General features: G+C 41.2%; 1 protein-coding gene across 3 annotated transcripts; it reads left to right on the forward strand.

The window, feature by feature from the left end:
* The first annotated feature begins 673 nt into the window (after positions 1 to 673).
* LGMN (legumain) lies at positions 674 to 27,528 on the forward strand. Of its 3 annotated transcripts, none has more exons than XM_061997823.1 (14): positions 674 to 768; positions 6,861 to 7,043; positions 14,898 to 14,995; positions 15,863 to 15,944; positions 16,476 to 16,561; positions 19,226 to 19,301; positions 19,763 to 19,825; positions 20,732 to 20,798; positions 22,438 to 22,556; positions 23,227 to 23,316; positions 23,978 to 24,175; positions 24,798 to 24,968; positions 25,971 to 26,038; positions 26,809 to 27,528. In XM_061997823.1, exons 2-14 carry the CDS (start codon positions 6,906 to 6,908, stop codon positions 26,846 to 26,848), a joined length of 1,296 nt encoding a protein of 431 aa, XP_061853807.1. In that variant the 5' UTR covers positions 674 to 768; positions 6,861 to 6,905; the 3' UTR covers positions 26,849 to 27,528. The 3 variants fall into 3 exon arrangements, with proteins under 3 accessions (XP_061853807.1, XP_061853808.1, XP_061853809.1); XM_061997824.1 differs by having other exon boundaries at positions 6,882 to 7,043; XM_061997825.1 differs by lacking the exon at positions 674 to 768 and adding an exon at positions 4,693 to 4,783 and having other exon boundaries at positions 6,882 to 7,043.
* Positions 27,529 to 27,620: the final 92 nt, after the last annotated feature.

A 27,620-nucleotide genomic window follows, 5' to 3' on the forward strand; every position in this document is an offset into this window, starting at 1 on the left:
AAACAGATCTTTACTTCTCTTTCTCATTAAAAATGCAGAAGACTTTACATAGGTGTTTCTCGGGCTTTTTCATAGTGCATAATCAAAAAACCCTCGACACTCCTGTGTACTGGTATGCGCACACTTCAGCATCTGCCTGGGCCACTCCCTGTTGGCCAGGAGCAAGGCCTGGCGCAGTCTGCAGGGAAAAGCCGGGACTCTGCAGCCCGTCGTTGCTGAAAGATGAAGGGGGCAGCGTGAGGGCATTGGTTTCCTTCCCTCGGTTCATAAACTACCCTTTGACACACTCCTTCACTTTTCCATTCTGGGCCTCCTGCCTCCATCCTGCCCCGAAATAACAGGAGGGCAATTCCGACGGGAAAGCGCAGCCACCACTGAGGTGTTCGTGCCTACCACACATCCCACAAAACCACCATGGGCCCGGCAGGCCCCGGCACCCTCCCATCCGTCCCCGGCCCGACCCCAGCATTGGTCCCCGGCCCACGCGAGACGCGCTCCCAAGTGCCACCCGCAGCCAGGCGGAGCGCACAGAGAACTACAACTCCCAGCGTGCCTTGCGCCCAGGGCCTCCCCCACTCTCTGAGAGCGGGGCCGCGCCGGGCTTGCTGGGGCGCGTAGTGCGGCCGGGCCCGTGTCCGGCCCCTCCTCCGGCCCGCCGCGATTGGCTGGCACCAGTCCCCGCCCACGGTGGCCCGTGGTCGCCTCACCTCGCGCGGTGACCGCCGCAATCACGGCGGCCGCGGTGACGACGGTTCGGCAGGCAGCGCGGTAAGGGCGGCCGGCGAGGCCGCGCTGGGCACTGGGGCGGCTGCGGGGCGGCGGTGTCCGGAGAAGACTCTGGCGGCCGCGGGCTGGCGGCAGGAGTTCGCTGAGGGCGGGAGCCGTGAGGGTGTGCCGGCCTCTCCTGCCCGGCGGCAAAGCTGCCCGCGAGGTGGGGGCGAGCGGCCGCGTCGGCTTCAGGGGAGCGGGCGAGGGGCGCTGGTTTTCCTCACCCCTGCCGGCTCATCGCGGCGCGCCTCGGCTGGCGGGAGCTGTTGGGCCCCGACTGTCAGTCAGCGCTGGGACTGACAGGGGGCGACCCCCGCGCCTTCCCTCCGTCCGTAGGCTGTGGGCATTCCTGCAGAGCGGCATCGCCGGCGCTGCCCTTCAGAAAAGGATTTGGGGCACAGTTGTCTCCCCTTTGTCACGGGGCCCTTCCAGCTCCGGAGCCGTATTTGAGCTCGCCCTTCTGGAAGGTCTTCACCGGGGAGAGGGGTCGAGGCGTCTCGTTTCGGAAGGCATCGCTCAGGGCTGGTACAGGAGAGAGGAGGGAGATCTGTGGGGACAGATCTGGTCCCCGGTAATACATTTTTAACTGGGAAGAACAATGGATTAAGAGTGTACATATTTTCTGCAAATAGATGATGACACTGCACTGTGGGTACAGTAATTTATACCTAGTAGACAACCTTTCTATAACATGAAGATCTGCTCAGACTTAGCACCACTGGTTTCTAATTCGGATGGGACAACATTGTGTCTACATTTGGGGGTTGAAGCAAATATTGCAATGAGTATCTGAAATGCTAAGATAAACCATAGCAAAAGACATGTAGAGTGTGGGGACCTCAGACTTTCCACATAATCGGTTCTCCAGAGTTTCATTCAGTCCACACTCCAGACATTTCCATGTTTGACAAATAGAAACGCTTACCCTGATCTGACTTAATCTTCTGCTCTCAACCCACCCCAAATCGTGTAACAAATTCAAGTCAATCATGCAGTGTTGCAGTAGTTATTTTTCCTACCATCAGAATGTGACTGCAGAGGTTTTGTGTTTTTGTAGACAGACACAAAAGTAAATAGCGGAAGCAGTTTTACTGAAGCCTTAAGATATCAGATTTGAAATGGTGCTTTTTAAAATGTGTAGAAAAAAAAATCCTGTAAGCCAGGTGTACTAAATTGTCACCATCCTAGGAAGCATAAGGAGTGATTTTTGGTAGTGTCTTTTTTTTTTCTTGGTAAATGATACCATCTCTCTGCTTTCAAGAAAGGTAAATCTACAGACAATAGAATGATCTTTATTTTAAATTACTTTTATATACCTTTCTTTAATATTTAAAACCATTCCGAGTTAGCAGTATTACAAGTTCCTATTTTTACAGTAAAAATGACTTGTGCACCTTCAGTAGCTGTACTAAATGATTTTACCACAAGTTCCAGCCAAATTAAGCTGATATATAAAATGGTTATTGCTGGACTTTGCAACAGAGACTGCAGTCTCCTTTAAAATGTATGTTGTCAGAGTTCATCGTGATTAAGACGTTTTTTGTTCTACCACAGAAGTGCATAAAAAAAAATCAGACTAATTCCACAGGGACTTAATCACGGGTTTAGGTACTTCAGTTTGTGTAGCAGCCGGCACATGTAGACGCAACATTGCCGACAGAGAACTGATGACAGTCGTTTCCTGTGAGGAGGGCTGTTGTGAATCACATTTTGTGGAAATGATCTAAATATTACAGTGACAGATAAGATGCAAGCATGCTTGGGAAAAAGAATTGGGACTTGTATCTGAAAACTGAAAGATTAGTTAGTGGTCATAAGAAGAACAGCTGAAAAGAAATAGATTTCCAACAACAACAAACTAAAGGAGTGGTCTGCTGATTAGCTTAAGTCTGTTATTTTTCTCCAAGAACTACTGTTCATTTCCTGATTTCATATGAAGGAAAAATGGATATATAGTTTCTGTTTATGTAGCTCTTACATGCTGTGCTTGAGCTATTTGGCGTTTAAGGTACTAAATGTCATGGAATCTTAAGGTTTGGAAGGGACCTAGAAAAATCATCTAGTCCATCCCGCTGCCAGAGCAGGACCACCTAGAATAGGTCACACAGGAACTTGTCCAGGTGGGTTTTGAATGTTTCCAGAGGAGACCAAACAACCCTTCTGCGCACGTCAACATCACTCTAAACACTGGTGGAAAACACTTTGATCAACTCAAACCGCTCTCTTTAGAGTGGACTCCTTTTGTTCTAACGTTTTGGATTTTAGTGGAGTGTTTTCCTAAAGACAAATAGAGATCTTGGGAAACAGGTTGGTGAACAGGAAAATTGTTCTAGCAGCAGCCATCCACTTCCAGATGTGAGCATTCTTAAGCACCCCTGTCTTACCAAGTCGGAGATGTGTGCTAGCCATGTAATGGGAAGATGTCAAGGTACTTCTGTGAGATGTGCCTTTTCCCTGACATGGTGTCCAAAGCAAAATTAACTCTTCTACCAGAAAGACTAGCAGAGCTCTTCAAATCTCATATTTTCTGGGGGAGTCAAAGCTCTAAGATAATCTTGAAGTGAATTTTCAGTTCTTCTCTGCAGTCTCACTCTGCACGCATTTAAGGTCACTTGTGACGGATCTTTGATTCCTTGCTTTCAGAAAAAGACTTTTTATGTACCTATGATAAGCTGGTCAACTGAGCTGGTTTCTCTTCTAATATGACCTGAAGACAAAACATGTGACAGGAACTTTCTCTTCTCAACTGTTGGTCAAGAAGTCATTCAGAACACAGTCTTTTAAATTAGCTGCCTAACCACTAAGCACTCAAAGGCTTTTTCTAAAACAAGCAGAGATGTGAGGAGTGGTGGGAAGTGGATTTTTTGTCTTTTTTTTTTTATTATTTTTTTTTTTTAGTAGTTGGAAAGATGCAATGAAAATCCTGTGCCCACCACATGCGTGTTTAATGGTTAAAACTATTTTAAATGCTGCTTGGAGAACCTTGGTGAGCTGAGCATTTATTAATCATGATTTATTAGTGCATTGTGGTATGTCTAGGTTTTTTCCTTTCTCTCTGGTGTTGATTTGATTTAGTGATAGTGTAGGAAAAGAGAAGTAAGTAGGATTATATATCATTAATTAGTATAAAAGGAAGGAGATATTTTTACATTCTGAGTAACCCAGGACAAAACACCTGTGTGGTTTTCTAATAGAGTGCAAATATTTCTTAGTGTTTGTGTTATGGTTTGCATTCTTTAATTTTTTTTCCCCCGGGCCTTCTGCATCATTCACAACTTTGTCTCAGTAGAGGAGAGAAACCTGAAGATCTAGATATCCATGTACCACATGGGAAATGGTTAAATTCCTTGTGGAGGGGCTGCCTGAGGAGCTCGATAGCTTAAGTTTTCATTCCTGGTCTGGCCCTGGGGTTTTTTTGACTGTGGGCCTGGTGGCAGGCAGAACAGAGCGCTGGTAACTGGTCCACCTGCATCCTGTGCAGAGGTACCGGTTGGGGTCCCAGGAGCTACAAATCCCTGCTAGAATAGTCTGAACTGTGAAATCATTAGGAAAGACAGTTGCATCAAGCTGTTTGCAGTTCAGGACTCAGCTCTCTGTAGGTATGTTTTTTTCTGAAGCTCCTTTGGTCTCAGTTCTGTGGTGTATCAGTAGCTGGCAGCCAGTGGGTGCTGATTTCCTGGGTGGGTGCCTGGCTGCTGGGATCTGCCTGGAATTCAGCTGTTATGTTACACTTCCCAGTGAACAGCCGTCAGCAACACAGCTTCTGCAGTACATTCTGGGTTCAAATTGGTGACTTAAAGAGCCAAGCATCATGTGAAGGCATCTCCAGCCCTTCTTCTGCAAGCACTTGAACAATTTCTTTTCTCTCTGTATTCTTCATGGAAGTATAAATATTTGGTTTTAGTTGGAAAAATGAAAGGTTGTGCTTTTATGAACACGGAAAAAACTTTTTTCTCGTGAAACGGATACTGAGCTCTGAGAGATCCATTTGTGTGAAATTTATCTTCATATTTCAGTAAGTTAAACTCAGTTAAGATTTCTAAACAGATTATCTAAAATATATGGATATATTTAAATAATAAGTATATGGATTTTTTTTTTCTGGCTAACATTTCAGTGCAGTCATTAGTATGTTGTCTGAATCATCTGAACAATTGACAACAATGACAAGAATTTACAATTCCAGTTCAGCAGGAGAGATTATGACTGTCTATCCAACAGCAGAGAAATTCTGCTTGTTCCTTCATACCTGCTTAACTGCTGAAGTCCCTAATAGTTCAACAAACCTTAACTTGTTAAATTATCATGTATTGCTCTCACTCCTGAATCTCATGCTTAGGAGCGACTTATTACTGAAAAATAAGTTTCACAGATTGAAGTGAGTTTTTGGAAGAAGCAGTAACATGCCACTTAGTGTTTGGTTCTTTCTCATTCTCTTCTGGGATTTTTTTTTCCCTGTGTTAATAGCTCTTGCTTAGGAGCTGATCTGCTGACATTATTTCCTTTGCCTTGTGCTAGCTCCACTAAAAAGACAAAAACCTAACAACTTCCAAATATTTATAATGTATTTTTCATGCTACTGCCTGCAGCTCTTAATCTTGCTGACCCATAGATCCAGTCTTGTAAAGATCCATGCTACATGTATGTTAGCAGTATTCACTGTGCACAACTACTTTGAAGGTGAACTGCATACTTCTCTGTTTCAGTCTTGCTTGAGTGGCTGCAGATGGATGGTTTTGACTGTGAGGAACTGAGTCTGACTTAGTTATTTGGTTTAGTGGTAGCTTTGATGTTGTGCTTTGTGTCTGTGTCATATGTCTTGGGAGTTTCCAGTTTTTATTCCAGGAAAAAACATGCTAAGGTAGACTGCTGAACCTCTTACTGTAACACCTCTTCCATATATAGCAGTAACAGTCAACCTCCAGAATCTCTTTTGTTTTTTATGTAAGCAGGCCAGTGTAAAATCCCATCTCTCAGTGCATGAGGAGATACATAATCTCTGTGTGTGTGCCAAGAGCATACAATCCTTCAGGGGAGATGGCTTTACAAGTTACACATTGGATGCAGCAGAACTGAGACTGTGGCCGATATACATAACCTGCCCATGTCCCCCTCCAACCTAAAAATCAGATCTTTGTTTAGATAGGGGCAGATTGTTCACTTTTTGAGCAAATGCTTTATCAGACAATCAAGGTGCTTGAGAAGCTCACTAGTGGGGACACTACTTCTAGTCCTCTCGAGAAAGTAAAAAGTCATTTCTATATGGGCTCAAACCTCTTCTCCGGCTCTGCTTTTGTGAATTTCACATCCACAGACTCAGACCTGATTCTCTCTGTGTACCTTGTGCAAACACTTCACTATTGTTCAAACATTTAACTATTGTGCAAAAGCCATTAAAATGCTACTCTTTCATGGGGTACTGGTTCACATTTGCTCTCTATTAGCATAATGGTTTACACAAATTGTGTGTGGCTCTCTGTACTTCCCCACAGAGCAGCAGCGAGAGCTGTATCTCGTGCAGAACAGCAGCATGGCCTCTCCCCACCATCTCAGGCTTTGGAGGCATAGAGAGCTTTTGTGACACACTGACCTTCCAACTCCCCGAGCAATTCTTTGTGTGTATGCATCCTTGTGCCCGTATCACTGGGGATTTGACTTCATAATAATGGACTAATTGCCAGTGAGTGGAAACCAGGGAACTACACAGACACTAAGAGAATAGTATTAATCTGGAAAAGTTTTATCTGTGAAGTACTTGATAGCAAGGCTTGTTCTGTGTTTGAGACTTATTCACTAGCAGCTATTATAAAACAAAACAAACAGGGAGCTGAAAGACTCGCTTGTCCTATTCAGAATGGCTTTCAGTCAGATTTGAAAGCTGATAGAAAACTCTTTTAACTAGTAGCAGCTTGGTGTTAAAGGAAGATTTGACCAGAAACTGTCATGGGGATGAATGGTCTGTAAAACACACAAAAAAACCAAACCCACAAGCAAGAAAAGCTTCTAGTTGTGACACTACTACTGTTTGTTTTATATTTGTTTTATTTCTTAGTTCTGTCCTCTGATCTACTTCTCTCAAACTTCTTCATTAGGGATTTTTTTTTTTCTCCCAGTGGTGGAGTAACTAAAGAAGAGAGATGATACTGACAGCGGTCGTGCTACTGGGCTGTGCTCTGGGCGTCAGTGCCTTCCCCATGGAAGATCCTGAAGATGGAGGCAAGCACTGGGTGGTGATTGTTGCAGGTTCAAACGGGTGGTACAACTACAGACACCAGGTAAGGCCCAGTGGGCCCACATGGCAGTGCTGACCATGTTTTGGAAAATTCCCTCTCTGGGACTCCTGGGGGGATGAGAGCTGCCTAGACTAGTTTAACTCTTCTGTCCTTTGGGCAAATGCTTCTACTTGTAGGCTTCCAGGAGTGCTTTAAGTTTTCGAAACAAACAGCAATAAGATTGACCCAGAGCCTAGTCTTAATTCTTGTTATTCTCACCCCAAGAATTCCCCTCCACTGCTCCTTTTGCTTTTTGGTGGTTTTTTTTTTTTTTTCTTTGCTTACACCTTTGTCCTGGATCTTTTGAAAAGCTGTTACTAGTAGGAGAAGCAAGAAATTTTCCTATCTGGCCTGATCTAGATGGACCTGCTTTAGCAGGGGGATTAGACTAAATGATCTCTAGGGATCCCTTCCAACCCCAGTCACTCTGTGATTCTGTGAAGCAGTGTGCTTCTAGTCATGCTTCTGCATCCTGGGAGACTTGTATCATTTAAGCTAAATATTCTATTACTAGTCTAGAGCATCTGCCCCAGCTTGTAGGTGACCAAATGATCTGTAGAATTAAAACTCATTTTGAGGCACATGTGTGTTTTTTTACGTCTGTTTTCATTTTACCTTATGTTATGAAAAAGTTCCCTTTCTTCTCTCCAGTTTAACAATCTGCAAAGGCTGTGAATGCACAGTATGTTTTTGTGGGGTGGAGGACACGCAGAAGAGGGGTCTTTTGAACCTGAGTCAGTTTGCTTGCTGCTTTTGACAGCATGGCCTCAGACTTGCGTTTGCACAAGGATGTGATACACTGGGATTCAGGAATCAGAGTGGATGGCAGAAAGAGGAGAAAAGGGAACAGGAACTTCTGAGTTTGACAGTGCTGTAAAAGCCAGCGTGTCATGGAATTGTGGTCTGGATGTGACTGTCAGGATGTCAGTTTCAGGATGGACAGGATTAAATCCAAGTGATTTAACTCTGATTAAGTTCAAGACTTATAATCAGCAGTCAGGAGAGGCAATTTTTCCCTTTGGGGAATTCTTAGATGATCCCTTAAACAGATTAATTTACACTTAAATATAGTCTTTGCTCTAAGCTTGAAACTACCTCTTGCTTTTCTGGACAACAGAGTTCACTTAATTCTGATTTATGTATAATTTGTATATTTCTAAATGTTAGGAAAGTAGTTTACTAGGGTATTGTTGGTCAAGGTGAGCTTGAACAGATGTTGAAACACTAGTATACAAACAGCATTTTAAAAGTTAAACTGTATTAAATGTAGTGGGTACAGCTGATTTGATGAAAACTGAAAATTCTGAAGTATTATTATTATTTATGTAACTGCCTGCAAAAATCTAGAGGGACTTTATCTTCAATATTTGTATTGACTGAGGAAGAAGTGAACCTCCCGTGTATTGGACATGCTGGGGTTTGTGTTTGTTTCTACTCCACCTCAGCTCACAGTGGATTTGTAACTTTAAGTGCAGTGATGAGCTTAAAACTGAATGAACCAGACTGACAACCTTGTTGCATCTGAAGAAAAACCTGTTACTGGCAAATGCTAGCTCAACACTTTGTCAGACTGGTTTTAGGGATTTTGCCAGTTCCTTGCACTGTAACTTATCACCTAATAACCATAGCTGGAATATTACAACCTTACTATAAACTATTCCCATTTTGAATTAAATATTAAGAAAGATATTTTTTAAAGTTGAAATTGGAAACCAGTTACAAAAGCTACTGGTGTTGTACTTGATCACTGCATACCCTGGGGTGTCTAAATATAACTACTGAGTTGTACTCAGGTTGTTGCTATTGCTGTATAACCAGTCTCGCTGACTGCCTTCCACTCTAGGAGGATTGAATACCACAACATTCATTCTTTAAATAAAACTACATTTTTGAAGCCTTGGCTCGTGAGAATTCCTTTTCTACAGTTGCCCAAGCACAGAGGTTTTTTAACCTTTCTGTCAGTGAGCTTTCAATGGCAAGTGTACATGCCAGGTATAATGGAGTTATGAAGAACACAGCATGCACACTTAGGTATTTGTGTCCAACAATAAGTCTTTTGAACATCCTAGTTTCACAGAAGCAAATTAACTTTTGAGTGTGGTCATGCTTTGCAGACGGTTATTAAGTGATTACTTTTCAAGGTTAGAAATGTAAGTATTTTTTTAAAAACACTTTCATTTTGAAGGTAATATCAACTAACAATGCAAAATGTCTGCAGTGTTGGATTGTTCTGAATTTCTATCCTAAAAATGTCTATATTTTAACCTCTACCACTTGCTTCAGGTACGGTATTAACATTTGGGGGCAGAAAAAGGAAATAAGACTACCACTAATAATTCTATTTAAGTTATGAAGTCATCATCAACATAAAATAAGAGTCTGTGTGCAGAATCCTGCAGAATAAGCCTGAGCTCCTTTTTTACCTGTCCTGGGCAAGATACTGTACCTCTTACTTTTATGAGATGCAGCACATCTGTGCTGTCCTGCCTGGTGGCATTTTGTGGCCAACCTTAAGGACCTGCCAGCAGTGAGTGAGACAGACTCAGCAATTAGTCATGGAAAATCCACTCTGTGTGCCACCAAGTGTGAATGAATTCTCTGAACTCAGAGAAGGGTGCCTTGGGTATCAAAAACTTGGGGAAATTTGTTTGCAGCAAAACTTGCTGAACAGAGAGTTACACAGTGGAGGAAGGGTACTACAGAAGTCTCAGGAGTTACAACAGATTTTTGGAAACATTGTGCAGACTGGTCACTGTGTCTTTGTGTGTGATAATTCTCCCTGCCTTCCAGAGGTAGAAGCAAAAGCCCTTTAAGCATTTAAATTATTTGCTCAAGTCACTTGCAGTGGAACCAGGAGTAGGACTTTGACTTCCAGTTGTGTACTTCATCCGTCATGAAAGTCATTCTGCAGTGAACACACGCAGAAACACATGTTATTTTTCAGTAGAATCATCCCTGTACTATCAGAGAGCAAAGTAGCTCTCCAGAATTGCAGATTTGGGTAATTCTTTGCTTTCCAAGAGAGAAACTGCAGAAGAAAATATGTTGTACGACATCACCTTTCTACTACAGAACTTGTCTAGCCTGTGTACAAGTGAATTTGTAGATATGTATGTTCGTGTAAGCAGCTACTCAATGAGACTTTATTCCTGGACTGCTGCTATCCCCTATGTGCAACTAAGCACTCGATAACCCTTGGTCATTGGAGACCTCCACAGACACATCTCAGGGTTTCAGTTTCTTACTTCAGCTGTTCAGGGTATGATGTGATGTTATATGTTTGTGTTACATTTATATCTTGTGAGTTTTGTATGCTGTCTGCACACAACATAGGCAAAACAAACTCTGTTGCCTTCAGCGGTAGTTACGTGGTACCAGTATATGTTCATCTGACCAATCAACTGGAAAAGAAGAAGATGATTATACCTTCAAAATGTATCAAATTTCATACATGAAAACTTGTGGGTAAAATAGCCCACTATTTTATGTTGTACAGACCCTCTGAACAGTAAGTTTGTAAGGACTGTGGAAACTCTGGAAATGCTGAGTTAGCACCTCAGGGACTATGAAACTCTTTCTCAAGACTTGTAATTCAGTGGTCAGGATACAATCAGTGGTGTAAACCTCAAGTCTAGACAAAATAAGGAAAAAAATGTGGTTTGCAGTTACCTATGAGTGAGATTCACAGCTTGCAGGCACTTTTTGCCTCTGTGATGACTGAACTGGGACTGTTTCCTAATCAGACTGATCTAAACGTTTATTACACATTTATCTCATCAGGTTCCTAAAATAAATAGTGTTTTGAATAGTATACAGCTCAAGGGGATGGGCTTAGTGGCCTTGCAAAGCTAGCTTGTATATTGCATTATGCTTGTGGCTTCTTGGTTATTTTCACTGTTTTTATCCATGTCTGAGTGGTTTTGAATTGCTTGTGCTGTGGAAGGACTCTGCTCCTCAGCAGTTATTCTGACTTCTTTGTGGCAGCTTTTTTTATAACCAGACTGGCTGCCGTTCCCTAAATGCAGCTAAGCGTTCATAATATACATCAGAAAGAGTAATCCCCCCTTTCTCTGGGAAAGTGTCTCACATCTCTACCGTGCAAAGAGCTGGATGGTGTGTCTCCATAAAGCTTGGTATTAGTGACATACATGAGCAAAAAAGCACTAAGTGTTACTGGTAGGTTTAGAGAACGAGTCAAGAAACTGGTTCTTAAGAGAAATAGAATATTTATGTATACCTTAAACCTAAAGCTAGCTTCACAAACAAATCAGAAAGAGAGACGGATCAATACTTTTTGGATACTCCAAAAGGCAGTTGATGGAAAAGTCTGATATGAAGCATAGTCTTACTAAAGGTGAACTGCGTACCCAAGGAGAAAAAGAGCTGAAAAATCTGCAAAAACTAAAATGCTGAAAATAAAAACATTTCAATTTATGTACAAGGGTCTGTTTTCAGTTGGTTTTAGTTCCATATGAGCCATGGACTGTATTTATTCTGGGTTTTGGATGTTACCAACCAGAGTAGTGTCTTATTCCAGGACAGTCCTAAATTCTGCAGTCTTGCAGGCAACAGCCATGAGGGATGCCTTGGCTGTTTGCCTGCAATTAACGTTTCCTCACTGTGCTTACAACATTGTAACTTAATCTACAGGGAAAAAGAGTTCTCAGTTACAGTTTTTGGCTGATTAACTGATGCATGTTTTAAACACGGAGTGAAACCTGAGTGGCATTTCAAACATATTCTACCATGTTGATGTATTAGAGTTTGTTCTTTTTTAGGCTGATGCATTTCTGTGTACTTCTACTGAGAACAGTGCTACTCTGCAATGAAGCTGATACATGCTTGTTAGCTGTGAACCTAGCAGTCACAAGACCAGAAGTAAACAATTTCACATAAGTCCAAGCTTTTCCCTTTAGGAGCTATTTATGCATGCATGTGTCATAGAACAGCTGGATTCCCCCCTTCCCACCAAGCAGGCTTCTTGCAAGCTGAGTCATTCCAATGTGTAAATAGCTGTATGGCAGAAGGAAGGTGGGGTAGGGCGCTGGTTTGGTGGGGTTTTTTTTCATTTTGGAATTTTCTCCAAATGTACATTTGGGGATAAAAAAAAGCCCATCCCGGGAGAAAAATGAGAATTCCACCTCTGATCCTCATGCTTTCAAGATCTAAGGGTTAATTACTTAAGCACAGATCTTCCATATAAATTTACTGATGTAGCAGCAGGCTAAACTAACCTAGGGATGAAAGGTCTGAATCATGTCATTTACAGTGTCCATTTTAGCTGGCATATGAGTTTGAGTTGTACAGTAGGAGCTGTACAGCTGCTTCTGTTTTTTATTTCTGTGCAGGGCAGCTCCTGTCCACCCCAAGCGATGGCCACAAAAGTGTGATTTGCATTTAGTGTCCGTTTGCCCTGTAAATGTTCATAGCATTTGTTTCACATGTTAAACCAACAGGAAATCTGGAACAATATTAACTGTCTTTATTTAGGGTGGTTTACAGTTACAGATAAGCCAGAAATATTTCTGGAAGAAACAAGTCTCAAGTAGCAGTATTTGAGAGACAGTTAGACATCAACAGGAAACGCTGTAGATTCTCACACACCTCCGTACTCTAGCAGCAGACTGTTTCTATGCTGGTTTCAGAGAGATTCATTTTTTTTAATGTGTACAGAGGGAACAGGAGGAGCATGTGACCAACATCAAAGGTGGCTAATCAGGTCAGCTAATTCTATGCAAAACCCTCAGCCATTTACTCGGAACCGTCCTACTTGAACCAATGGAGTTTTAACAGCAAAACATGTTTTTCTGCCCTAGCCTATGTTGATGATGCCATATTGCTACCAGCAGGTACAGTTCTGTTAGCAAAAGCCTTAAAAAGATGGAACAATCCCCAAACAGGCATAAGTTAAGGCTGAGGGAAATTGATTACATTGATCTGTTTCCTTCCACACAAGGGAATCTAACTCCTTTATATTTACCAACAACAGGTTTATTGTTTGCTACAGCCATAGTGAGTAAGCCATGAATCAGAAAGAAGGAGAGAGAAAAGAAGCTGATAACATGTATTTACAAAGCTTAACTAATTTAGAGTACTTTGGTGTTAATTAAAAACACCTCTGAATTCTCTACTGGCCAGCCACGTGTCTGTGGGAGCCCAGATCCTTGCTGGTTGAATAAGTTGCTGTTATATCACTGCAGTATGCCTAAGCATTTCTGGGTGTTGCCAGCCTGTAACTGTTTCTGTCAGCCTTAATAGAAACGTTTTATGTCTTGAGAGTGAGAGAGTATCTATGAAATACTCATCAATCAATGTGAAGAAGCCCTGATTAGTGTTTTTTCCAAGTTCTGCTTGGGTTGCTTCTGAAAATCAAGTACTGGGTCAAACCTGCAGTCTTCTGTTTCATATTTTGTGTGTTGCCTCTATACGTCTCCATTTTGACTTGCTGAAGTAGCAGCTGGTATACTGACATAGAAGGAAATGGAGCACTATGAACAGTGGAGATTGTCTAGGGCAGGTGGATGAAAACATAGGCTGATCTGCATAGTAGGAAATGGAACTGCTTTAGTAAAGACAACTTAACATTCAAGGTCAGTCACGTGAAGATTTTGCTGGAGGAGAGTTCATTAGCATTGAATGTGCCTCACCCTTCCCACAATCTTGCACAATTACCCTCGCTTTTCAGCTTCAGCTACACTTAGAAGACTAACAATTATGAAGTGACGGGAGTTTACAGTGTCCTTTCAGTTAAACTAGTCAAAACCACCAGTACTCCTAAGTCATCTGAACTTATAGGTGCACTGAAACCACTTTAGTTGGGGTTACAAACTAGCAAATTAGATTAGTTGAACAGAATTACGCTTTAAAGCTTGCTTTTTGCCTGCATTTGTAATGTGCATTTGTTAGATGAGAATTCTTCTGTGAAATCTGCACAGCTTTTTCCTAGCATGTGGTAGCTTGTAGTTGTAGAGTTTAGGAATGATTGTTAATGTTCCATTAGGTCCTTCACAAATTGCAAGTCTAAAAGAAGAGAATAAGTAGGGCTGCGGTTACTAAGAATTTAGCATTCTGAGAGAAGTTTGCATTTAGTATAACACCACTTTGATGAGTATTGTTATTTCTGCATCATGGGAAGATGGTTCTATAAAGAATATTATTCGTATCCTGTAGAAGTCAGGAAAAGTCTGAATAGAATTTCTGCAATTCTGTTTTCCACTGAAATCTCTTTTCTTGCCCTGAAGTTGCTTCACTGTTACTCTGCAAGAAATATATAATTAAAAAGGAAATTGTCATAGCCAAAATTCTCATCTGGTAAACCAAAATTTAACAAAATCTTTGCAGAGATGAGATTGGTAAACTATACTTGCATAAGCCAAGGGCAGTCTTTGATGTTTAGTCAGGCAGTCTTGGTGCTGGACTAATAGAAACTGGTGAAAGTCCAACTCTTCTTCCTCTGGTTGGCACACGTTGGTTTTGTCTGCCAGTGCACAAGATTTTCATTTAAATTTTATCACAGAATGCAGAATATTACTGAGAAATTCTGTTAAATTTTGTAATCTATACCAAATCTGAAGTAACTTCTTGTTTCTATTCAAATAAGAAACCAAAACAGGTTAATGAGAGAGAGATTTTGATTGTAGTCTCTATTATTAATACAACTGCTCCTGGTTAAAGAAAGACATTGAGTTTTGGTTTAACCTGTGCATTTCACTCTTCTAGCAACCTTCAGTCTCTTATATTTGAATGCAGCTTCTTTTGGACGATAGCCTGCTCTTAAGCCTGCAAAGCTGTTTTTTCTTCTGGTCTCCAAGGTGAAATCTCTGTTACAGCTGGTAATGAAAATCTTCTTACTTTCAGGCAGACGTGTGCCACGCGTACCAGATCGTGCACCGAAATGGAATTCCAGATGAACAGATCATTGTCATGATGTATGATGACATTGCTGATAATGAGGAGTAAGTGATGAATGCCCACTAGTCACAAACTTTATGGTTACTACAAACATGCCACAGTCACCAGTGTGTTTGGAGTTTGCAGTGGTTTTGTAAATAAGCCTTTAAACCACCTGTGATATGCATAGAGATGTTTTATCCATCACCACAGTGCTTCTCCTTTGAAATGATCTCATGAGCCTTCTAAGCTTTACTGCACAACTTGGCATCAGTTGTGGCCCTGAAGACTGCAGAGCTTCATTGCCATGGGAGTAAGTAATTCTAACTCCCAGGTGTAACAGTTTACAGCCTAAACCCACAAAGACGGGGAAGCTCTTTGTATGACTTGCTAGGCTTTTTTGAAAGGACATTATCAGATGAATTCCCAAAATGTACATTCACCAAAGAAGTGTACATGTCTGGTTCTTGGTGATACAGTAGAATGTACCTTTGCTTTCTAAGTGAAACAGTTCAATTGTAGATTTGTCTCTAATTGTGAGATATCTTGAACAGAAATCAGCAGACTTCACATACACAGCAGCTCTGGGAGCAGAGAGTAAAGGGACTAAAAGCAAGACAGAATGTAGAGAGATGACAGTGTAAGACCCCACCCACCTATATCTTCAGATTAATTGCCAGATCTGAGGTGGGATCCTTGCACGTGCTCTGAGGGTAAGGACACCTGAGGCAAGAATACAGAACTGCCTGAAGTGAAAAGACATTTCTATTCCAAGATCACTTAACGACACAGAGTGCAAGTACTTGCAGTCTGTCCCAGGCAAGCTGGCCAGTTAGGACAGTATGAAGGGTTTCCTAGTTGTTCTGTGGTCATTGTGATCATCGTATGACAAGTAGCTATTTATTCATAGTTATGTTCTATTCAACTTTCAGAAATCCAACAAAAGGCATTGTCATCAACAGACCTAACGGTACAGATGTGTATGCAGGAGTGCTCAAGGACTATACAAAGGAGGTAGGAATGAAACACTATTCACAGGGAAGGTTCATCATTAGCCGATGCTCTGGATAAATCCGTTCAACCTGTATTTTACACTTAAAAATGCACGTGGTATAAAGCCTACGGCGTATTCCTCTCCATGGTTTGGCATGAAGTTTGGCATTCATAAGATGAATTTAAACTGTAGATGCTTTGAAGTGGAGCAGTGGTCATACAAGTAAACATTAACACTGCTTCTGTGCTGGCATATGGAATAAAAGGTAGAAGGTCTTGCATTCATAAATATTATAACCCAATCTGAAGACCAGCTGTGTAAGAGGAATTGTGTCATTAAATCAGAACAGTAATCCATTCACTTGGTGATTTCATGATTCTGTATCTGAGTTGTCAGTGGCTAGCACATTATGTAATGACGGATTGAAAACGGTGGCGAGCTAAAGTTGCCATCCTTGCAGGGATTCTGACTTTCAGAAGCAATCTTTCTAAATGAAGGTTTTGTTTATGTATTTATGATCAGATTTAACTTTTTTCCTCTTAAATCCTTAGGATGTTACTCCAAAGAATTTCCTTGCTGTATTACGAGGAGATGAGGAGGCAGTGAAGGGGAAAGGATCAGGAAAAGTATTGAAAAGGTAAGAGAAGTTGAATTTAGAAAATAATTGTATATGTAGTTGTACATTGGCACTGATTTCAACAAAAGAGGAGGGTAAGTTAGAGTAACTTGAGAATGCAGCAAGACTGCTCATGGCAATTTCTTGTCATTCACATGAGAGATGCAATGGTTCTGGCCTCTTAAACTATCCAGCACCAAGGAGCAACTGCTGATACTTGACTGCTACAGAGTACAGTATAGATTAAGGTATAAAAACTTTGTAGAGGATAATGTCAACTGTATTAAGGTATTTGTTGTGTAGACTGTTGTTTTTTACAAGAATGGCTATTCAAAGAGTTTTACCAACATTTGGAGACCTCAAGAAAGTGTACACTAAGGCTTGGCTTAATGTCAAGGAACAAATGGTGACACTTAGCAGTCACCACTTGTGGTGAGGGAGAGATCTGGTGAGTGGCAGAGGGACAAGGTAGCTTAAACAGCTCATCACCTGAAAGACTTTCATGTCTACTCCCAGCCTTGGTCTTTGTGACAGATGTAAGGGTTTGAATGTAATGAAATAGAGTTATGGTTTATATTTAATGCAAAAATTGTGATTGAAAGAGTAGCGTAAGAAACTAACCTTGTAGTTCATACATATTGCATGAAGTATTTCTAAACCATCACACAAACAACTGTAAAATTGACAATATTCTAATATGTGAACAATAATGAATTGTAGACTAAGTACAATGTAAGATCCATAATTAATGGGCATAGTTTATAGAGGCTTAGATCATTTAGATGATTCAAGAATAAAAGCAATATCTTTGAGGGCCTAATTAGAAGACCTCTTGGAAAGATACCTGGTATCAGTTATTTATTCATCTTGCTTCTACAGAGTTTGAGATATGTAAGTATGATGCCTACTTACTAAGGAGTGTTATCTTTCTAACTCAGTACTGGTGGTAAAGGTTTATATCACGTTTTTCTGCGTTATTTTGTGTAAAACCTTTAAGGATTTAAATTTGTCTGTTTGGAAGAGCTCATCTAGTTAAAGAAAAATTCTGTAGTTGCCTATCTTCATATAGCAGTTTAATTTTAGAGACAAAGCAATGACACAGAAAAGAAGAATCTTGGCCTTATTTGGGGAGATGTAAAAAAAAAACAGAGGAGCAGGGCAATTGTCAAATAAGCTGTAAGTCTCAATTGTTTAAACTTCATCCTGAAAAGCTGAGATAGAAAATTATATTTGCAAGGCACATAGACAAAAAGTTAATAAATTGCTACACATTTCCTAGTTTATTCTCTTCTAGTAGCTGGAATTAGCCGAGAAGTGACTAGAAAGCATTTTTTGTTAAACAAAAAAAGTACTTCAGAACAACACATCACCTGTGAAAGCTTGATATTACAAGTCAGATAAGGGAGCGGCTATGCAGAGAGCCAAGGACTCTTGGCTGCTCAGGAAGACAACTTGAACTCACATATAAAAGTTGTGGTTATTTACATTTCACCTTGGTGAATTTTTTGCACTTAAGGTCAAGAGTGGAAACCAGGCAAATAACACCCTCTACACCCATAACACTCATGGGTGGGATAAAAACTCAATTATCCTCTGCCAGAAGGCTTCTAGATTGGCTTCCAGATTGTTCACTAACTGACAGGTTATTGGCCAGGCAGAAGCTGAAGAGTGTCTCCATGATCTGCTGCAGTTGTACCTCTTTGCTGTCAAGAGAGAGCAAAAGTGAATACAGCTTTCTGGACCACTGATAAAGAAGAGAGGAGAGCTTGGGAACTCCTTCCAATCTGTTCACCTGTTCTGTATTTAATTATCCCTGAATGCAGTTTAAAAACAAAGTCCCTTTGCAGATCTGGCTGTCAGGGCAAGACTTAATATCACCATCTGTTTGGTTTTAGAGTGCAATAAACATCTCTGGCAAAGGGTGTATTACAGAGGTGTTAGGGAACAAAGGCCCCTGAGCACATAGTACCCAACGAGCTGCAGAGTTCTGGGTGCAAGTGCCCACCTGGTCCAGCGAGTGAGCTTGTATGCAGCACAGCTCTTCTTCTCTGGAGATGTTCAAAATCCACCTGGATAAATTCCTCTGTGACCTACTCTAGGTGGTCCTGCTCTGGCATGGGGAGTGGACTTCCAGCCCTTGAGATTCTGTGATTCATGGAGATGGTGGCCAGGTATGGCCAGACAGATCACAAGGTGATACATAAACATGCCTAAGAGTCTTATCAGAGAAGTTTCTATGGTTTATTCCTGTGCTGTTGGTGCCTCAGTGTAACTTAGTTATAAAAGCATTGCATTTTACCAGACTGCTACAAATGCTCCCAGTGTAACAGATGCCTCAGGTAGGCATCAAAACCCAATTGTGTTTCCACCATACTTGACATGGCAACCCTTACATGTGCAGCAGTCAGGGCACAGCTTGAGATGTAAAGTGTAAGTAAGTGCCAGATTGCCTGTGCTTGAGGACCAGCCTGTATTCCTGTGCTCCTTCCTTTTGCAGACATTCATCTCTGCTCATAAGCACCCAAGGTGGGATGTTTTGGGAGGAGACAAGTACCACTGAGAAGAGAAGCTGCTGTGTTATTTTGAAATGCTGATGTGTCTTGGCATTGAGAAGTAAATGACTGTCAAAATGAGCATTAGGTTGGAGTGGTTAGAATGAATTTGTTTGCAATTTTTTCATTACAGTGGTCCCAAAGATCACGTGTTTGTTTATTTCACTGACCATGGAGCTCCAGGACTTCTGGCTTTTCCTGATGATGATGTAAGCATTTGGGGGCAATTATTTTGTCATTAAAACATCCCTTTTAGAAGCATACTAAAATAATAAGTAATAAATGTAAAACAAAAATATTAAGTGCACTGCCATATTGAGAGGGGAGGGAGAAAGAGAGCACTACTCTCCTCAGTTTGGATTTCTTCCAGTTTGATTCTAAAGCATGTTTGAAATTATGTCATTTAATATTTCATTGGACTTGGGTGGTCCAACCAGACTGTTTCACATGAGTATGACTTGGCTCTCTGGTGCACTCTGCATGTCACCTGGGACCATTACTGATCTTTCTGGAGCAGTAAATACTAGAACTTAAAATTTCAGAAGGGCAAAGCACTGGATATATTTAATGGGAAACAAGATACATATTCATAACAGTACACATTCCTATTAAGTGAATTGTATGTCTGTTGAACATTAGGATGTTTAATACCACCTTTCTTATTTTACAGCTTCATGTAAAGGACCTGAATAAGACTATTTGGTACATGTATCATCACAAAAAATACCGGAAGGTAAACAATCATGTCAGGATTTGGGAGATGAAAAGAGCCACTGGCATGGCTGCCATGAAGAGTAATATTTGTCTGCATTTTGAGAGTTGTTTAAAGCAGGAGGAAGCTGTTGCCACACAATGAAATTTGGATTAGGATTTTGCACTTGAAAGGATTGGTCCTCTCCAAGTTTTCTCTTTCTGTTTTCATTGTGCTGTATATTTGCAGTCAATGTTGAGATGTAGTGTACTGCCTTTTAATAATGGTATATATTCTGACCAAAGGCAGAGAAACAGCATCCGTAGCTATTGCACCCTCCTAAGATGTACCTGACTCATTTCTTCCTGTGCTTTGTTCACTTCAGGCTGCACTGTTACTACAGGAAGTTTGTATATGCCTCACGTTTCTCTGTTACTGTTGTAGCTTAGGAGACTATAACTCTTGTCAGAAAATTCTGTGCATTTATTTCATCACATGTCGTCTCAAGCAGAAAGAAAAATATTTAGAACATTTTAGTAGCTTGTCTTTTTTTAAGCAACTTTATGCCACTCTACTGTGACTGGTTGTATTTAGGAGCACATAAATGGCCATTGGCTGCAGAAATACTGCATTCAGTAGAGGTACCCTGCTGTGCCTAAAGAGTGACTGTATATTTGATTTGCACTTTGTACGTTGGTCAGTAGATCCATGTGGATTCTGTAGAGATTAATAGCATCTTTTCATTGTGGTTGTTTCCCCCTCCCACATAGTTTAGTTCCCAAAATTGAAAAATGGATCTGTTTGCTTTTGTGTTTTATTTTGTAGCATTATGGATGCGTTTTGTTTCAGGGATAGCAGTACAGGCCAAGTAGCTACATCTGAAAAGCACTGAAAGTCTTTTCTCCATTTCCTCGTGGCATTTCTTAAGGTCTCTGATTTATTTTCTAGATGGTATTTTACATTGAAGCATGTGAGTCTGGATCTATGATGAATCATTTGCCTGATAATATCAATGGTGAGCAATCAGTTAACTTACTGGATTTAAATATCACAACTTGTCACAGACAGGACCTAAACAGATACTGTGTCCAGGATAAGTTCAAGGTACTTGTACGTACAGTTTTAGCAGGAGAGCTCAAGAATTAGAGAAAGTAGTATTTTCCCATTTGTGGGAAGCACCTTTTAAAGAATTAACGGAGTCTTAGAAAGGACTATCAGGGCTTTCAGTTTTCTTGGAAATGAAAAGCTGAAAAAGTATTTGGTTTTGAGAACTTTGTGGTTGTCCATAACTGGTAGCAGTTACAGTGACATTTCTCAGCCTCAGCACTGCTCAGCGAGTGTGAAGTTCCTGCCAGCAGTTTCATTTAGTGACAAAGGCGCTTCTGACACACCATTGCCGGCAATCTTGCTGCATTGTTTGCATAATAACCCAGGAAGGGAATTCTCAGAGTTTCTAAGCTCTCTGGTACAGAGCTGGGAGCCCAGCTGTGATTAGGCCAAGGTATCACAACCTTTTCAAATTCCTGCTCCATGGCAGGGAAACCCAGTGCTCTGGCTTCCTTGTAGCACTGAAGCTGTGATTCTGGGGAAGACCAAAGACGTGCCTGCCTATCCATGGCTTCCTGGCTCTGTGGCCCAGGCCTATGCTGCCTGGTACCCACTTCAACTTCTTTATTACAGCCCTGTCAAAGATTTACAGAAAGTTCACACAGGATGTTTAACACTGGTGATTGTTCAAAACAAACGCTTGCTCAATCAGTGCTGTTCAAAGTTCGTTCTATCAGAAATCTCCAGCCCGAGAACTCTGGTTTTATCACCAGCTCTGCCCCACACTTAAAAAGGTAGAAAACTGACAAATGATGTATGACACTGTGAAGCTGTCTTTGGCAGTCTTCAAGGGCGAAATACAAAGCTTAATGAGTTACTTAGTAAACATTTTAAAGGATGCCAAGAGCTGCGCTTTACTGCAAAGACAAGACTTGAGACTTTCTTGGGCTTTTGAACTTCAGTTGCACTCTGAGGAGAAAAAACATTATGACTATCAAGCATACTTAATACCCTTTCATTTTGAGTCCTTCAGCTGTACAGGTATGCAGAGAGTTGACTTTGGCAAAAAGCTAAAATAGTTTTTGTCCCAATAGCTGCAAAGATGTGTTCGCAGTATTAAGATATGACTTAGTGGGAACACTGTGCTTGGGGCAGATGTAGATGTTTGTTTTCCTCTTCTCTCAGTGTGGAGTGTTATCCAAGAAAGGATATTGCTTAGGAAGTGGCATTTTCTGGAAGAGGTGATTTAGGGGGTTTACTCCAAGTTTGGGAAGACATCCTCATTATTGTAATACAGAAAATGAGTATATAGATGGTTGTCAGTACACAATGTTCTCAGGCAGTTCTTTGAATAGATTTTTCCCTCAGAAGTGCATATTATTTAAGCACCTGAGACCACATATTTGGCACCAAGGAAAAAAGTCTTATAACTGCACTGAGAACAACTGAACAGAATGATTAACAGCCTTCTTTGTATCCTGCTGTTTAGAGGTAAATGATTGAAAGCCAAAATATTTAGACAAACATGATGTGCAGCTAAGTGATAAATCATGGAGACAGGGAAGTATAGCATTGTTTTTTCAAATTACTTTCTATTTGTCTTACAGTTTATGCAACAACAGCTGCCAATCCCAAAGAGTCATCTTATGCATGTTACTATGATGATGAAAGGCAGACTTATCTTGGGGACTGGTACAGTGTGAATTGGATGGAAGATTCAGATATGGTAAGTTACTTAGATGAGGTTTCTACATTTCCACTCATGTAGAAAACTCACTAAGCTTTTAAAAAATAGCTCCTTTACAAGATATGTGAAAATATTGGGGTTTATGTGAGACTGAAATCAACAATGGACATGGTGAAAGTATTACTCAGAACAATATATGTAACATCTGTTTAGGCCACTAAGTTTATTTCTGAAGCTAATTTTCAGAAACATTGTCTTCTTTGTTATTTCTAAGATTAGAAACTAACTCCTAGTTTCAAATTCACATAGTTTTGATTTGCTGACCTGAGAGCAGATGTTCAAATTTGTTAAACACATTGGACAGTTCAGTAAGTTGTTCGTCTGCTTCAGAGTAAAGTAAATACTGAAATGTGGCCAACCTCTTTGACACTATTGTCTGTTTTACTAACAATGACACAAATCTGGGATTTGTATGCTAGCCCATTCCCTTCCTACCCTTTGCTGGAAGATTAGGAGATCACTGAGCAATTTGAAAATATGCTGTCAAATCTTCTTTTCAGTTTTTGCCCCATATGTCTTTCAAATATTGTATAGACCTTGCCCTATACTTCCTTTTACATACTAGCAGCTGTGGCCCTTTCCAGGTTTCCTTCCATTTTTAGAATAGCTGAATTTAAATATGTGATCACATGGAAGTTTCTTCATGCAGGAGGATCTAAGAAAAGAAACACTCCACAAGCAGTTTCAGCTGGTGAAGAAACGCACCAACACCAGCCACGTGATGCAGTATGGAAACAGAGTATGTATTTGAGTGAGCTTCCTGGACAGATAGATCTTAAAACTTTTTGTGCCTTGTACTTTCATCCCTTACAAAAATCATAAATCACCAAAACTGGCAAAATTGATTTAGAAAATGAAGCTCTTTATCTCTGGTGACCACGTAGCATTTAAGAGATGATGTTTCTGATGCTAAAGGATATGCAGCCTTGTATTTTGCTTTGATCCACAGAGTCAGGATGCAAGACATCCTCCAAGCTCTGACAGTGATTTAACCCTTGAGTCAAGTATAAGAAGGGTATTTACCACTTCTAGGCAGATTATGACTATTAATGAAATGTTAACAAGTACATTGAACCCTCCGATGGTAAGAGCTGAGAGGTGATTTCTCATTTATAGTATTTGACAGATTAAATATTTGTTTAAAACAAAAGAAATCAAGTTATTTAACCTGACAGTCTTTTTCCCCACAGTGAGTTTTGGGAATAAGAGTTCACCAATTTTTGGCAGCCTTGACCTCATATTAAAAACCCAGCGTGTACACACACCCTCCCCCTGCCATGGTCTCCTTTGTTTTCTCTACCAAGGCAAGTTTAGGGAGTTAGGTTTCCATGCCAAAGCCAAGACAGACTGCCCGCTGGAGCTGACTGACAGTTTTGATTTGTTTACTTTCTAACCTTCAGAGCATCTCCTCCATGAAAGTGATGCAGTTCCAGGGTACGGGGAAGAAAGCTGTCCCCCTTCCTCTGCCACCTGTGGAGCACTATGACCTGACACCTAGTCCTGATGTGCCTTTTGCAATCTTGAAACGCAAACTGATGGTTACCAATGATGTTCATGAGGCTAGAAAGATTGCTGCAGAGATGAAAGCACACCTGGAGGTAAGCAAAAAAATGAAGTTAACTACATTTCAAACCAGGTTAATTTACATCCTAAGCGGTGATAGATGTAACACCTCTGAAGCCAATGGGATTGCTTCCAGTTTTTGCAAATTGCCATAAAATTAGTCTTCAGACTGGTAACTCCTAGCTGTTTGGTGGTTTACTCTTCCTTTGAAATTCAGGATCTGTTCCACAAGGCACAGGGAGTATTGCACAAACATCAGCAAATGCAAGTCAGTCTCACAGCTTTTATTGCCAGGAAATTCCTCTTCTGCATCCATAGGGATTCTTGCTGGGAGGACTTACTCTTTGGTATTAGAGAAGCTCTGAAGTCATTAGAGCCAAGTCAACTCCTGCAGAACAATAGTCATTGTTGGTGGTTTCGCTGTTTTCTTCTGGCAGAACACTAGAAAGACAGTGAGTGATTTAGGGTGCCAGGAGTCTGACTTTGTTTCCTGAGTTTTCATTTGTATGTTGAGACAGGTCCAAAAGATTCTGCCAAAAATATGAGGTCCTTAAAAATCTTGAGAGTTGGAGGTTTCAAGAAAGATCAATTTCACTCAAAGTCTTCAAATTAGGTTCAGAAAAAGCATGTTTTAAGTTTTCATCGGTTTATGTGCAGGTGAAAGAATTTATCCAAGAATCCATGCGAAAGATAATCACCTTATTAACAGGATCAGAAGAACAGACCAACTTAATTCTGTCAGACAGACTGACCATCAGCAATTATGACTGCTACCAGTCAGCAGCGAACCACTTCAAAGCTCATTGCTTCAACTGGCACTTACCTGTGGTAAGTCAAGCATCAGATACAACCTGATAAACATACTGGTTAAACAGGCACAGTAGTCACAGGCATGTCTGTAAAACCAGCTGTTATTAAAAAGCTGACTTAGGGGCAGACACACAGCTTAGTTTCAGAGAAAGGGTAAGTAAGGTTTTTGGAAGCAGGAAACTGCTTCCACTGGATCTGTAGATAAACAAGATTACAAAAAATACTTTTGGTAAGAACAAGACCAAAACCAATCCCTAACTTATACCAGTTGTCGCTGTCTTTTCATCAACACTCTCCCCAGATATCCCAGGATTAAGTCATATTGTATTTCTGCTTGAAGCATCTCTACTGGCAAAACAGAAACACAGACACCACCACTGTGAACTCATCCTGATCCATTCAGGTTCCTGCATTATGCTTCTGTGTTACATAGTTCCTGGCAATAGCCTAGTTTGAATCCTGAGAAACACTTCTTAAGGGTTTTATTACTGCCTGCTCTTCCTGGGATCCCAGTTGAGGGCCAAATTGTGTTGTGCTAAGCCCTGTTTAAACAATAAGAGGTGTCAGCTCCTATTCCAGCAAATTAATTGGTTTTAATTAATTGATTTTATCAGAAAGCAATGGGAATACCTGGCAATTGGCCAAGATCTAAGCACTGTGTACAGATCAAAAGCAGATGCACTCCCTTAGCTGGAGCTTCTAATCAGCCAGTCTGTTAAGAGACCGCATTAGTGTTAAGTTCCTCTTTAGTGTTTTTGTGGGGTTTTTTGAATGAAATTGGTTAGATGGTGAGCCTTGCCTATGGGGCCATTTTGCAGCAACAGCTGGATTCACCTAATGAAGTTCAAAGTGCAAAGTGCCCAGAAGAAAGAACCATTTAGCCTAGTAGTACTAGATCCTCAAAGACCATCAAACACCTTGAATATTAATAGCATCTCTAAATTACTTCCACTGTTTAATCTGGATAAACGGTACCTACTCTTCATCACTGGAATTACTAACAATGTTTGTTTATTTCAGTATGAGTATGCACTGAGACAGCTGTATGCCTTGGTCAACGTTTGTGAAGCAGGATACCCCCTCGACAGGTAATTGAGGTCCCAGATCCCCTCTGTAGCTTTGTCTGACTGGAAAAATCAGAAGCTCGTGGGCAGATGAAGCCCAGCACTGAAGGCTTCTCGTTTACTCTGTTCTGCTGACCATTTGGTCAGTAAAGTTCTCACTCTGAAGTCACGAATGTTTATTTTTGACAACGTGCCATCATTAGTCCCTTCCCACTCAATGAGCCATTTCCCCAGTAACCCTTTAATTTCCCTGTTGAAGACTCTCAAGGGATGTTACAGCCAGTCAGAGGATCCAGTGCACTGCATAGCATGAAGCAGCATGACTGGTGCAAGGGTGTTGTCCTGGAGCTCCTGTGGGAGCTATGCTGAGGCAGGGATGGGAATTGCTGTCTTTTCTCCTCTACCCCCTCAAGCTGCTGGCTCAGAGCACCCCAGCACCGCTGGGTTCTGGTCAGGAAAGGGAATACAGTGCTAGGGCCTTCACCTGGGAGAGGTGATAGGAAAGTGGGGAAGTCATGGCCCAGGCTGACTGTTGCAGTAGGGGCAAGGGAAGCATAGTGTTGGAACCCTGCCTTGGGAGTTTGTGGTAAAGCAGGAAATCCTAGCTTGAGAATAATGTGAGCAGGGAGAGCAGAGGGGTAGGAGACGGAAGGGTAGACAGGTAGTTTAGGCAGGATGCACATACAAGCCAGAAGGTGAGTAACTGCTGCCTCTACTCCTGCCAGCATCCCACTAGAGTCACTTTGGGGAATAGCTTCTGGAAAGTTTCTCATCATTGTTGTTCTCTGTTGCAGAATATGCCTGGCCATGGATCAAGTGTGCCTTGGGTATTGACAGCAACAACAATCCCCGCTATAACCCTTACTAGAAGTGATAACTCCTTGTAACTGTACCAACCCAGGCTTGACTTTCCTGGCCCCTGACACAGAGCGAGCCCCGTGGCGGGGCCGTGCTGGGAGCGGAGCACCCGGCCCCGAGTCCCACTGCTGCTGCTGCCACCGGCCTCTCGCCCCACTGGCAGCTTGCAAGATGGATGATTTGTTTCCAAGCCCAACGCTTTTAAGAATCTCTGGATGAACACTACAAGCCACCTGTCAGTGATTGCTAAATCTGTGTTAAATCTAAACGTTGAGTCATTAATTCTGGAATGTTTGGGGTACTATTGCTAGCTACAAGCTTTTTAAAAGTTAATGGATTCCAGTACAGCGAGTAACATGCAGATCGGTTAGAGAGTGAAGAAACCAAAGCTGCTTGTTTTAGTTTAAGCTCCTCAAGTTTAAAGAAACAAGTTGCATTCAAGAACTATTGAATGTGAACAGCAGAGTTAAACTGTGAACATTTTTCAGTCTTTTTGGGTAGAAAGTACTATTTCCCAACGAAAAGCACCAGTATCTAATGCTGTAAGTTTAGCATCAGTACACTCTCATTAAATATATATACACACAAACCTGTGGGAAGTCAGAGTACAGGAATTGCCTGTGAATAAAAATAAAGTTGACAGTTTCATCAACCTACAGGGCAATTCAGTGTTAGACATCTTGTGTCTTGAAAATGAATGAGAGCGAATTAGTTTTATGATGTTGCATTAAAAGGTTGCCTGTCTCCT

The sequence above is a fragment of the Colius striatus genome, chromosome 6 (assembly GCF_028858725.1).
Source record: "Colius striatus isolate bColStr4 chromosome 6, bColStr4.1.hap1, whole genome shotgun sequence".
NCBI classification, from domain to species: Eukaryota; Metazoa; Chordata; class Aves; order Coliiformes; family Coliidae; genus Colius; species Colius striatus.